Source organism: Pseudonaja textilis, chromosome 2 (assembly GCF_049901715.1).
Source record: "Pseudonaja textilis isolate UNSWEBS1 chromosome 2, rPseTex1.2, whole genome shotgun sequence".
Taxonomy (NCBI): domain Eukaryota; kingdom Metazoa; phylum Chordata; class Lepidosauria; order Squamata; family Elapidae; genus Pseudonaja; species Pseudonaja textilis.
Window position 1 is genome coordinate 228,503,794 of NC_141991.1, and position 14,049 is coordinate 228,517,842.

The 14,049-nt window shown below is 35.9% G+C and overlaps 1 protein-coding gene across 1 annotated transcript; it reads left to right on the forward strand.

Moving 5' to 3' along the window:
* The first annotated feature begins 47 nt into the window (after positions 1-47).
* CENPK (centromere protein K) lies at positions 48-10,926 on the forward strand. Its single transcript, XM_026717312.2, has 10 exons — positions 48-145; positions 743-877; positions 2,663-2,719; positions 3,399-3,471; positions 5,030-5,076; positions 5,595-5,677; positions 5,757-5,855; positions 6,340-6,472; positions 9,027-9,080; positions 10,506-10,926. The coding sequence occupies exons 1-10, from the start codon at positions 143-145 to the stop codon at positions 10,662-10,664; spliced, it is 843 nt and encodes a 280-aa protein (XP_026573097.1). The 5' UTR covers positions 48-142; the 3' UTR covers positions 10,665-10,926.
* Positions 10,927-14,049: the final 3,123 nt, after the last annotated feature.

Consider the following 14,049-nt stretch of genomic DNA (forward strand, 5'->3'; position numbering starts at 1 on the left):
TACGCCTTCGCCCGCTCGCCTTTCGAGCGGCCAATGAGAACGCAGCCCGCGCGGATTTGGACGCGAGAGGACGTCCTCGAGTGCCGGAGCTCCCCGTGAGAGGCGAAAGTGGGGGTCAGAAGGAAGGAGCAGAGCTATTGCTATGGTAATGTCGGATGGGAGGCAATGCAATTCCGAGTGGAGGGTTTAGAATAACTTTATCGTCACTTTAAATGTACACTTAATCGGCATACATTAGCATGAAATTTACCGGTAGTTGCATACAGCTCTCAAAGGGTCAATATAGAGCAACGGTTGAGCGGCACGAACGCCTCCGTCCGTTTCATTGAAAAGACTGCAGCAGAATGAGGAACGGCTGTCTGTCCGGGAGGGTTAGTGGAAGGTGTGGTATCCCAGATGTCGTTGAACAACATCTGGCAGTCCGGGTCACTTGGGATGAGGCTGCGAGGGAGCTATGATTCAGCCCGTGGGAGGTTCTTAATCCCTGCTCTAAAGGACTGCAGTAGTACTGTTTATAATTAGTTATATTTTTCTTTGTAGTATCTTCTGTGGAGCTTTTTTAGTACCTGAGCTTTTTATTATTTTTTATTTAAAAAAATAACTTGCTATAAATTAAAAAAAAATTGTTTAGGTATCGACTGTTGATGCGTGTATGCTGGTATTGCTTAAACTGATTTATGCCCTGTTTTTAGTTACAAGCTCCTTTTATGTCAGCAATAAATACAAATAATACTGTTCCTAGGCTGAGAAACTTGCCAAGAACTTTTCTTCAGATATGCAAGATGTGTCGAGCTCACCTGGCATGTTATTAGATTCAGAAAATCCCAAAGAAGAACTCATAGAAGAATGTGAAAAACTGTGGAAACAAGTGGAGGAGGTAATAAGCAATAATTACATGTATTTATGAGATAAGTGAAGCTATGAATCTGAATATTTGCTGTTAATTTCCTTGTTTCCTCCTCAGCCTAAGCAGAAAGATGAACTATCATTACAAAAAAATCATTAACTTTAAGATACAAATAAACATTTCCAAAAAACCTTTTGGATAACATAATCAAAGTGTTGGTTCTCCCATTATTTTTAACATAATGCAATGGAATAAATTATAAATAGAAGCTGATTGTATCTTAGAGTTACAGATACAGATAATCAGAGTTGGAAGGGACCTTATAGGTCATCTAGTCCAACCCCCCACCCAAGCGGGAGACCCTACACCATTTCTGACAAATGGCAGTCCAATCTCTTCTTGTAAATCTCAACTGATGGTGCTCCCACAACTTCCGAGGGCAACTTCTGTCCCATTGGTTGAGTGTTCTCACTGTCAGAAAGTTTCTCCTTGTTTCCAGGTTAAATCTCTCCTTGTTCAGTTTCCATCCATTATTCCTTGTCTGGCCTACAGGCGCTTTAGAAAATAGCTTGACCCCTTCCTCCCTGTGGCAGCCCCTCAAATATTGGAAGACTGCTATCATGTCTCCCCTGGTCCTTCTCTTTACTAGACTAGCCAAGCCCAGTTCTTGCAACCATTCGTTGTATGTTTTAGCCTCCAGTCCCCTAATCATCCTGGTTGCTCTTCTCTGTATTTTTTCTAGAGTTTCAACATCTTTCTTATAATGTGATGACCAAAACTGGATGCAGTACTCTAGGTGTGGTCTTGCTAAGGCTTTATGGAGTGGTGTTAGTACTTCCATTGATCTTGACTGTATCCCTCTATTAATACAATTTAGGATTGCATTAGCTTTTTTGGCTGCTTCTGCACACTGCTGGCTCATATTTAGCTGGTTGTCCATTAAGACTTCAAGATCCCTCTCACAGTTACTGCTATTGAGCCTGGTTTCACCCAGTCTATATGTGTACTTTTGGTTTTTCTTGCCTAAGTGTAGGACTTTTCTCTACATTGAATTTCATTTTATTAGCTATGGCCCAGTGTTCTAGTCTGTCAAGATCCATCTGGATTTTGAGCCTATCTTCTTGGGTGTTAGCTATTCCTGCCAGCTTAGTATCATCTGCAAATTTGGTAAGCTCCCCTTCTATTCCCTCATCTAAGTTGTTGATGAAGATATTGAAGAGTACTGGGCCTAAGACAGAACCTTGTGGCACCCCACTGTTTACTTCCCTCCATGTGGATATAGACCCATTAAGGACTACTCGTTGAGTACAGTTTGCCAACCAGTTGCGAATCCATCTAGTGGTGGTGCTATCTATTCCACTTTTTTCTAGCTTACTAAGAAGTTGGTTGTGGTCTACTTTATCAAATGCCTTGCTGAAATCTAAATATATTATGTCCACGGTATTTTGCTGGTCTACTAATTTGGTCACTGTGTTGAAGAATGAAATAAGATTGGTTTGGCATGATCTGTTTTTAACAAACCCATGCTGACTGCTAGTTATTACTTTACTTGTTTCTAGATGTTTTTATTATCTTTTTTTATTATCTTTAACATCAGGAATATTTTTAAAACTATGTGTTATATAATATAGATCAATTTATCTACTAAGTAGATACTTCTTAGACACGATTAATCTAAAAATGTTTTGTATTTAATCTCAATAGGAGATAAATCAATCAAACTGATCTGCATCTTAAATAATAAACTTTTAAGTGGAGTTAAGTATATGCCTTATAAGCTTACATTTTATTTTTATAACCTTTTTTCCTTTGAAGTGCCATACCAAATTATCTCTTCAAAGTTTTGAAACTCCTCCAGTTTCAGATCTCAAGGTAAGAGTAAAGTTTCAGAAATTTTCTAAGCAATGAAACCTTGTCAAAAGGCTAATTGGGCAGATGGGATTTGTGTTACTCAAGAATGTCAGAAAGTAGGGCAATAGGGATTGAATTTACCATTGATGCAAATTGAAAAATTACTGTGAAAAGTTTGCAAAATTTGTTTCATTGGTTAAAATGGAACTTCACAGTATAATATATTGACAGCATGCTATGACAGTGAAGATGTTGGATTATCAGCAGGAAGTTTTGGTCCATTGTCATCCACAAAAGATTGTGTGACTTAGGACTTACAAAGTAGTTGTCATGAGAAAAAAGCAAAAAGGGGAAGTACTATTTTATCTAATTCTAGGATTCTGATTCTGCTGAGTTTCCAGCATCATTGATATGCTGCTGAAATTGTAGGTTAGCAATACACGAAAGGATGTAAAGTTCATGCAAGTATATTTTAACTTTGTTCTGAGAACATAGATTTTGCCTGAACATGAATTTCATGGGGCAAATTATGCTTCTCAGTCTCATGCTTCAAGCGAGGTAGTTTTGAAACTATTTCACACACTGTATATGAAATATACACCTAGAATTGTTCGATAAAGAGATGGGTGATCTACAAATTTCATAAATAAATAAAAAATAAATACATGTTGAGATGTTTAAATTTTGCTACGTTTGGCAGCTTTCATTGCTAACGAAGCGATTCAAGGCTCTGTCGGCTGAATTTAACCAATGGCAGAAAAGAGAGCCAGAAAGTAAGTTTTTTTTTATTTGGATTGAATTATATACAAAGTTATAAAATCTGAAGTATAGAATATACACTTGTACCTTCTATAGAATATATAATCATTGTACTACATTAGTGCCACAGCTTTTATCTGTGGTATTGTATCATATGTTGGCCAATATTAATAAAATATGTATTGTATCATATATATTCTCTTTATTTCACACCTAATTTTCTTCAATGAGCAAATTCAATGAGCAAATTTAAGACACTATTATTCTTATATCTTTTGGAAAACAATTCTATATTTTTGCTTTGTTTTTGTTAGCAATGAAATAGTACACTAACATTGATAACACTCTCAGTAAGTCTCCTTCTTCTTGTCATGTCTTGTATTCAATGATCTGCTCTGTGTATTTAGCATATTTATATAGCTACCTAAGTCACAAACATGGCTGGGCAGTATAAATACAACAGGAGAACTCTGTAATAAACTCCAAGCAATAAAAATAAAATAAGTGTAAACATATAAAATAAATAATCAAAACCCAAGAAAGCTAGAGAACAAATATTACTTAATCTCATCCAGCTACATTGCAGGCTCTCCTTGGGATCCCCAAGGCTGGTGAAAAAAAGTGTTTTAAGGGCCTTCCAGAAGGTAAATAAAGATATTAATCTCACCTTCCATGAACTGACACTACAGAGTGTGACTGGTGGGATAGATATATGTAGTTGGGAAGAGGCAAGCCTTTAAATAATCTGGTCCTATGCCATTTAGGACCTTTAAATCAAACCAGTATCTTGAAATATATCCGGCAAATTGGCAACCAATGCAGCTTGTGGAATGGAAGATAATAGCTCGAGATGTTTCCAAACAGATAGTCACCATTATAAGAACTTTCTGGCAAGTATAGCAAAATCTGTGAACAATAATGAGTGATCAGAGATGATTGATTGTCTGTTTCTTCCACTTGACTCTTTCCAAGCTTTTGATAGATAGAAAGAAAAATCCTCTTTAAGATGATGTTTCCCAACAGTATCTTTTTTCCTAATCAATCCTGAAAGAAAATAATAATAAAATACTTCCCCTGAATGGTGTTTCATATTTACTTATAGTGAGTGATACATACTCTTCCCATACTAATAACCTTGTGTTTCAAAATGCAGAAACGTGTTATAGCACGTTTAAGGATTTTCTGATGTTTAATTTATTTATTCTATTGTTTTGTTCAACTGTTTTAGCATAATTATAAATATATAAATTCATCTTTAAAGGAGTTATTGATTGAATCAGATTAATAACCTATTGGTGGAATTTTTAAGACATCAGAGTAGAAATCAGGAGTTTTAGGTCTGCTTTAGCCACAAAGCCAGTTGGGTGACCTTAGGCCAGTCACCCTCTCTCCTGCTTATGAAGCAGGCAGTGGCAAGCCACTTCTCCCAAAAAACTTTAAGAAAACTACAATAACTACCGGAATAAACACTGACTGGATGAATACATGGTTGGTTGGATAGGTAGACAGACAAATAAATCAAATAAGTTTCAAAAACATTTCTTTACAATTCTGACATATTCTCTTTTTCAGTAATTACTACAAATCCAGAGGTCCTGGTAGAATTGGGAAGAGAACAGGTATATATATTAAAGAGATGGCTGTAACTTTGTAAAATCATAATTTTAGGAGTAATTATAAGAACCTACACTGTGTGCACAATTATGGTATATAGACCCCAGTCAATAACTCTATCTTTCACTCCCGTTGTGTCCATTGCGTTTTACAGTTATGATAGTTCTGCTGCCTCTCAGTCCCTCATTCAGGAAATAATGGAAAGATTTCATTATGTTATTGTTCATTGTTTCATTTGGCTGTGGATTCATAAAATAAAAATCACACACTATTTTATCCTGAATTAAATCAGAGTATTTACATTAAAAAGTCAATAATGTATCCCAGAATACTGGACAGAAATATTTTTTAAAAAGTATCCATTCTCTGTATGGATATAATTTCTTCCATTTTCAATTTAGAATCTAAATTTGAAGTACTGTATAAGCCTAGTATATATCACAGAGCACATCTAAGCAAAGAATTCAATACTGGAAAAAGATTTCGATAGCTGATTTGAAAAAACTGTTTTTTGTGTTTTTAGTTGCAGAAATTAGACCACGAACTTGAAATGGTGCTATCAACAGTTAATGCAAAGAACAAAAAACTAAAGGAAGATTTTATAAGGTATAGATTGTGCTGAGACTGTTTTGCAATTCTGAAAAATCTGAACTAGCTGTTTATGCTTCTCATGTTATCTTCAAAGGGAACAGAAATGGTTAGCGGAGCAGGAACGGCTTATAGAATGTCTCAGCCAAACAGCGGAAGGAATGACCAATCATGTAGTACATTTTTCTGAGAAAAGGTATTCAACTTAATTTAAGATAAAACAAATTGCAGTATCAAATTCTTTGGATAATTGAGTATTAACATCCATGTCATTAATAACTGACCATGTTATTCAAACCCAAATTGAATCTAGAATTATGCCTTTCTCAAAGCCTTTGCACCCTAATTTATAACCAAGGGTTATTCTCAAAATTTTTGATCCTAACATACCTGCATGAGTTATGATTGAGCACTCAGTCATTTATTGGGCTATTTTTACAGTGTAATTCTGCTATGGTATTTGGACTTTCATCTTCCCTATTAATTTGAATGTAGAGAGGTTGATACACCTACATGCTGTTAATGGTTTTATTTAATTGCATTATGATTTATTTATTTATTACATTTCTATGCTGCCTATCTCTAATTCAGCAATTGTATTTTGGTATAAGAACATGTTTATAAAATTATTACCAATAATTTTTTAGAAAGCTCATAAACATTTTTTTTTCATATTTTAGAGCCTTTCAGGAACTGAAAACTAAAATGCTGAAAATAAAAGCTTATAAGGAAGATATTTTGAATGCACTGGGGGATTTCCTTGACGAGCATTTCCCAATTCCTGAAAATAGTGGAACTGCAAAAAAGAAAAGGGCAGGTTTATTTGCATTTTCATATTAAAATCTTGGTTTTGATATTTATGGATTAATTTATTTATGACGGTCATATACTTTTTCAGTTCCAATAGACTTAAAGTACACATACAGTATAAATATACAATAATAAACATAATAATTTGACAATACAATAGTACAGTAGATGGCGCCACATTCCTAACTTAACTCATTATTCTACAGTATTCTCTAAAATCCTAAGGCAATTGTAACAATCTCATGGAAATTTGGGAGGAAAGGTGCCATTCTCACTTCTGAATGCAAGGTGTTCCAAAAGATGGGACCTCCTACACAGAATGCCCCTTTCTCTTGTACATCTTAATTGGGAGGGAAGCGCAATAGATTTGAAGATTCTACACAAAACAGGCCATCTCAAAGATACTATTTGGCTCCAAGCAGATAGGCTTTATGGTGATAACCAGCAGCTTGAATTGCATCTAGACATATTGATAACCAGTGCAGCTCCTCCTATATTAATGTTATATATCAATAGCGGGTCTTGCAGGCTATCAAAATGGGTAGCCGAATTAGCACCATTTGTCATTAGGAAAATGCATTGTAGATTCAGAGGTTTCCTCCAGTGCTCAGCAAATTTCTATTCCAGAAGTAGAAATTCATAAGTCTGATATGCATAGACTCTGAGAATCTGTTTCAGAGGTACTTAGGGTGGAAACAAATTTCTATAATATTTTGAGAGAGGGTCATAACTAACCTTTGAATTTTTGCTTTTTAAAGAGCATAGTTTTCTTTTGTAATCTATTATTTGAGTGCTAGCAAACTATAGGTATATTTTCTTTGACAGGCATGCTATATGGTCAATAAAACTTCCAGGTATACTATAGAAGTCTTAAAATATTAAATATTCATGGGAAGGAAATAGAGCCATGATAGTGCACAGAGCCTGTTTCCCTATCCATTAATTCTGGCAAGACTACCAGTACATTTTAAAATAATTATCATAAAAACTCATTGTTCGTGAATGACAGCTGACATTCAAAATTGCTGTGTATGCTAAAAGCTGGTATTGTCATGAATTCCTCCTTGGGTAAGATGTATCTTCAAATATCAGTGAATCTGGGCAAGACTGTACCTGGGCAATCTCTGTAGCTGAATTTCAGGAAGATTAGAAGCCACGTCAAATTTTGACAACAGAACAACTCAAATTTGGAGTCGGAAAGAAAAGAGATACATGAATGTTTAGAAGGGGACATAGTTTTATCTGTCTTTCTATTGTCCAACAGAATAGAGAAGCAGTATACAGATTTTCCAGCACAAAGAGATCTCAGATTTCTTTGTATTGGATCTCTGAATCCCAGCTCTTCAGACCTGAAGGTGAAGCAAAGAGCTATGTATGCATATGCATGCAAAACCAGCCAAGAATGATTTCCAATAGACGTGCCTATATTAACAATTTCCATGTATTGCAAAGCACCTCTTTTAAATAATTTGTATAATGTTATGTGGCCATAGGAGAAAGGATATCTTTTCTTCATACTATTTATTTATTTATTTTATTTGTCAAATATGTACAAGATAGCATGTATAGGTATAAACATAAAATAAAGGAAGTAAGTACAGATAAATGGAGACAGTAGGACAGGGACGGTAGGCACGCTGGTGCATTTATGCACGCCCCCTTTACAGACCTCTTAGAAATGGGGTAAGGTCCATGGTAGCCAGTTTAACGTTGAAGCTGTGAGGGTTTGAGACTGTAACAGAGTTGGGTTAAAATTCCAAGCGTTGGCCACTCTATTGCTGAAATCGTATTTTCTGCAATCGAGTTTGAAGCAGTTTACCTTGAGTTTGTATCAATTGTTTGCCTGTATACTATTGTGGTTGAAGCTGAAGAAGTCAATGACAGGTAAGACGTTGTAGCAGACAATTTTATGTACTATGCTTAGATGAGACTGTAGGTAGCACAATTCCAGATTGTCCAAGTCCAGAATTTCAAGCCTGGTTGCATAAGGGATTCTATTGTGAGTAGAAGAGTGAAGTACTCTTCTGGTGAAATACTCTGGACCAGCTGAATCGTGTTAATATCCGATATACAGTGTGGATTCCAGGTGGATAAGCTGTATTCAAGAATTGGTCTGGCAAAGGTTTTGTATGCCCTAGTTCGCAATGCAATGTTACCGGAGAAGAAGATTAGGTTTACAATGCTTAATGCCTTTTTGGCAGTGCTCTTATAGTGAGCTCTGGGGCTTAGATCGTTTGAGATGAGGTCCTTGACAGAGTGAGGGTCGTCTATGAGATTGTTTCCACCCAACTTGTATTTGGAGTTCTGATTTTATATTTTATTTTTTGCCAATGTGCAGGATAGAACATTTATTAGTTGAGATTTGGAGTTATAATATTCCTTGAAATGTGGCACACATTCCCATTCTGGTACAACTAGATGTAGATAAATACAATTTTAAGTCTAAAAGTAGACAAATGCATTCAAAATATAAATTCATAACTATAATTGAAGTGCTGTTTTTCTGTGTAAACATGCATCTGAGTTATAAAAACATCTTGTCTTTTACTGTCTTTAGCATTCATCAGAAGAGGAAGATGTGCAGCTCATATCATTACATGAAATTTTAGAGGTAAAGCTGGACTGTTGATTAACAATGCTGGTAACTATAGTTCAACGTAGCTGAGTTGCAGATTAATGATTACTGTCTTAGAATGTTGAGTTTTTGTATCCAAAATTTACTATGGAATCCCAATTTCATGCTTCCTTCTCATTTCTTTTCATTTCAAACAGGGATAGGCAACTTATTTTTCATACTAGTATATTCATAGATATCTCGTTTGGTGTTCATTAGTGCATTTTTGGGCTCCTGTGCCAATAATTGCACACATGCTTGTGCCATCACCCAGAAGGAAATGAGTGCCGGGCCCCCCATGTCTGCATGACCCGCGCCGCACACTTCTGTGCATGCATGCTAAATACCCGACAATCAGATGTCAGGCAGGCGGCGCGCACATGCACAGTAGATCTTTTCTGGGTGAAGGCTCACGTGCTGGCAGTAATGGCTCTGCATGCCACTTCTGCTGTGCGTGCATAGGTTCGCCACCACAGGCATATACTCTATTTGAAATACATTTTATTAAATTTAGTTCCAATTGAATGGGATTGCATTCAGAAACATAGTAATTAAACGGAAGCTTTACTTCAGACCCAATTTAGAGATACATCTTTTTACATTTTTATCATTTGCTGCCTATTCTTTCAAGCTAAAATGCTTACTGTTAGTGAATGCTCATTCAGCAACATTCAAAGTTACAGCAGTGAAATAGGAGATTTACAACTGGTCCTTCAAGTTGCAGTCACTGCATCATCCCCATGGTAGCATCATGATTTGGGTGCTTGGCAAATAGTGCATATTTACAATGGTCGCTATTTGCAACTTTTATAGACAGTTTCCAATGAAGTCAATGGGGTGCTTGCAGGAAGTTGCAAGTTTTCATCACACGATGTGCTTAACAACTGGCTGATTCATTTAACTGTGACTGGAAATGACATGTGTTGTTTCAATTCATGACCACATTGCTTAGTAACAGTGTTGTCAGCTCCAATTGCTGTAAGTGAAGACTATAGAGCTGTTCTAATAAAATAACTTTAAGTCTACTTGTTATCTTTTTCTTAGTTTAATCTACCGACATTCTACTTGCTAAGCTAGGAAGAATCAAACTACATTATGGGTAGTTTGATGTGCAAATCAGATCTAAGACTCAAAGTTAATGGATTATCCAGGTTAATTGTAATTTGGTTTTAAAGCTGGCTATTTAGAATTGGAAATTATGTACAAGGTCAATCATCAGGGATTTATTCAGTGCAATAAGAAATGATGGACTGAAAACATTCAAAATATAGTAAGAAATGTAAAACAGCTTTCATTCTATACAACATAAATTGGAAAATATTTCATTCAAATAACAGTTACAGTTTTTAATTTTTTTCATCTCAATCTCATCATTATTGTGAGGAATAAAATCTGACATATTGCAACACATTCTTTTTCCAGAATCTCATCAATAAACTGGTAAACACTCCACATGATCCATATATAACAATTAGTGATTCATTTTGGTCACCTTACATTGAGCTTCTGCTGAGATATGGGATTGCATTGAGACACCCAGAAGATCCAAACAAGATACGTCTGGAAAATTTTCACCAATAGCAAGATATTTTAAGATGAAGGTTATTCAGCAGAACAGAGTTAACTAAAAAACTAATCTGAGAAGATAATATTAAGTGGAAATACTTCCATGTTTTTCAGGAAGAATCCTACAATATTTTTGTAAAGTATCTACAGAACCATTTTTAAAAGTTTGTGATTGTCACAATTCCTTTTTATGTTTTACTGATGTTAGTAAATGATGCTTCTAAAAATTATTGGCTTTGTTAAGAGATCAGATTAAAGGATTATTTTAGACAAGTGGTTTGACTAGCTTTCTTATTAATTCTATCATCAGATGTCAAACTTAAGCATCTGTTCAAAAGAAATGAAATGGTGGGAGGAATAAAGCTTGTTGACTTCTAAATGACATTAAGAAAATATATGAAAGAAAGACAAAGGAGATATCATTGAAAGTTTAAATTCAGATCTGAAAAATATCTGCCTTCATACTGTATCATTAGCCAACTTTTTCATCCATTGGTAATGTATTTTTAAAAAATATAATGGAAAATGCAATAGAATACAGATAGTCCTCCACTTACGACCACAATTGATCCTCAAATTTCTGATCTAAAGAAGGGCAGTTGTTAGGTGAGTTTTGCCCTGTTTTACAACATAGTTCCTGTAGTTAAGTCAATCACTGCAGTTGTTAAGTGAATCATCATTAGGCAAATTTGGCATCCCCCATTGACTTGTCAAAAGCTGTCTGGGAAGGTTACATTTGCCAGGTGTGGCTGCTTGGAGTTGGGGGACAAGAAGGCTCCCCCCACCCAAGGCTAAGTTCCAGGTTTCTTCCGCTGCTTCCAAGCAGAGAAGGGTCCCTCCATATGTGGATGCCGAAGGGGGGCCGGCCCAGAAAAGCTCTCGCCTGCACAAACAGGCTGGTTATTAGGACCCCGTCTTCCTCAGCGCTCTTGGCCTGGGCATTTGGTTTGATATCCCTGCACTATAACAAAACTTGATGAGGAAGATTAAATCTGTAATCCAACACATTTGGCTGTTGACTGGTTTCTGAACAAAATACACATTTTAGCTCCAGGTGTGTTGGATTCTGAATGAGCATTTTCCCAAATAGTCCTTTGAGAAAGTCTACCTGCAGCTACCACATATCCATCTGATGTCAGGATCAAGCTGCTACTGACCTCCCTTTTGAGCTAATTTTAGTATCCCATCTAAAATTGTTAAAATGTCACTTCTGTGAATAGGCTTTAATTGTTGCTAATTGCCTTGCTAGCTTGGAATTTATAGACCCGTTAGAGCATGTGATTGACAGAATAGACAGGTAAAGAATCATAATTTGAAGCCACCAGATAGATTTTTTTTTTATTTGTGTAAATGAAATAATAAATGGAATGATTAAAACTTCAGCATGGTTACTGAGCAGGGAAGACTTTATCTTTCAGTTTTATCAGTTATGGCAAGGAGGATTATTACCTGAAGGATATTACCTGTGTACCATAACTCCATTTATTTCTTCATCTTTACAGTTGCTTAAAGGCATAATTAATTTGAATCCTTTTAGTGGTAGAACTCTTATTTCTGCAATTGATCATAACTTTGCATTTTGTTACTGAAACCCAACAGAGTAATTCATTGTTTAAACCACTTTACTTGCATCTCTTCTTCTAATCTCAGATAACTTTAGCATTCTGTCTTAGTTCAAATTGTTTCCAGATTAAACAAATAACATTCCAAGGACCTTCGGCAGGCAGATCTACCCATAATTATAATCAGCCATAGTTCTAGAAACTCCTTTGTTTATAAAACTTTTCAAATTCTGTATTTTACAAAATATATTATGTCAAATGAAATTTAATCTGGCCTTCTCTTTCTGGCAAAGCATACAATTTGCAGGTGCTTTCAAATGAGCTTTAAGATTGCAGTAAGCCAAGAAAAATGTAATTTTGGTGGTATTTCTATTGTAATTTAGCACTCATTTAAAGAGTTCTGGAAGCTGTTTCTTGCAGACATACTTTAAATGCAAATTAATCTAGATGAGTGTTTTGAGATTCTTGATATATATGAGCAGCAACTTGAGATGTTTCCTATTTATAATAAATCATTTCCTTTTCAATCAGTTCCTCATGTTTCTCCAATGTTATAATATCCTTTCTTTTGCTAAAAGAACACAGGGGAATTCTGGCTGGTTGGCAAGGAGTTAAGCTGCTAGCCATTTGGTGAAAAAATCATCCAGCAGTGTCACTGCCAACATTCTAAATAAGTCACAAAAATCATTCACCTTCAGAAAAACAATCCCTGCGAACTGAAACATTTTATTTTTTTCCCCTTCTAATTTCTTCAGCCCTACCTGCTTTCTTTTGTGGCTTTTGTATAATTTCTGAAATCTGTGTTGCTAAATTGTTTCATTATCACCATGTATTCGGTGTATATTATGAATGCAAATCTATTCATTCTGATTCCTTTTGTGAATATGTAACTGAATGCTCTTGAGCAAACAAAACCCACTGACTAAGCCCAGTATTGCTGGCCAGGGGAATTCTGGGAGTTGAAGCTCAAACCTCTTAAGGTTGCCAAGGTTGAGAAATACTGGCTAAGCCTACAGGGATGAGAGAGGGACATCAGCTAGTTTTTTTAAAACAGCTATGTGCCAATGATTCAATTCCAATTTGAAATTGAAGTTTGATTTATATTATTACAATAAATCCTTTAATGGACTAATAGGCGGAAGAGATGTCCATTAAACTAGAAACTCTAACATACAGCCTTTCAAAACAACTGGAGCTCAATGTCCGAGTCCAGTTTTTCAGCAATATGACCTCTCTCTGAGTATAATTTCAGCTCATTTCTTCTTTTCATCAAACTTGAACAAATCAAAGGTACAGATTGATTCCTTGATCTCCCCGGTTCCCCTTATAAGTTCCTTAGCTTTAAAAGATTGAATCCCACCAGATACTCCAGAAGTTGAAGACATTATAAGCTACTGAGAAGTTCAGGAAACCAATAGAATTACACTCTGCCCCTCTGTCACCCCTCCCCCGCCATCCTCTGCCCTGCAGCCAGTATAGGTCACTAAGATGATAAAACAGTTTCTATGTTATTTCTTGGCTGGAATTCGAGCTGAAACAGGTCCAGAAAAATCATTACCATTCATATTTGGAAACAAACAGCTACTTTCTTGACCACTTTCCTCAAAAATAGAACTTTTGAAATTGGACTAAAATTATACAGTTTAGCTGAATCAAGAGAGAAAGATGGAACGTATGGAGGTTTTGATCAGGGGGCAGCAACCGGTTCTGTGTCTGCTGTTCTTCAGAGCTACCGGTTCTATCGAGCCGGGCAGAACTGGTAGCATCCCACCCCTGTGTTTAAGTAACCATTTCATGCATCTAAAAAGTTGGTCCCCCATCCATAAAAACTCATAAAA

Bases quoted from the DNA above. Each gene is read 5' to 3' on its own strand.
- CENPK (XM_026717312.2), top strand. The intron at 5,856-6,339 runs GTATTCAACTTA...TTCATATTTTAG, and splicing joins GTACATTTTTCTGAGAAAAG to AGCCTTTCAGGAACTGAAAA. The intron at 9,081-10,505 runs GTAAAGCTGGAC...TTCTTTTTCCAG, and splicing joins CATTACATGAAATTTTAGAG to AATCTCATCAATAAACTGGT.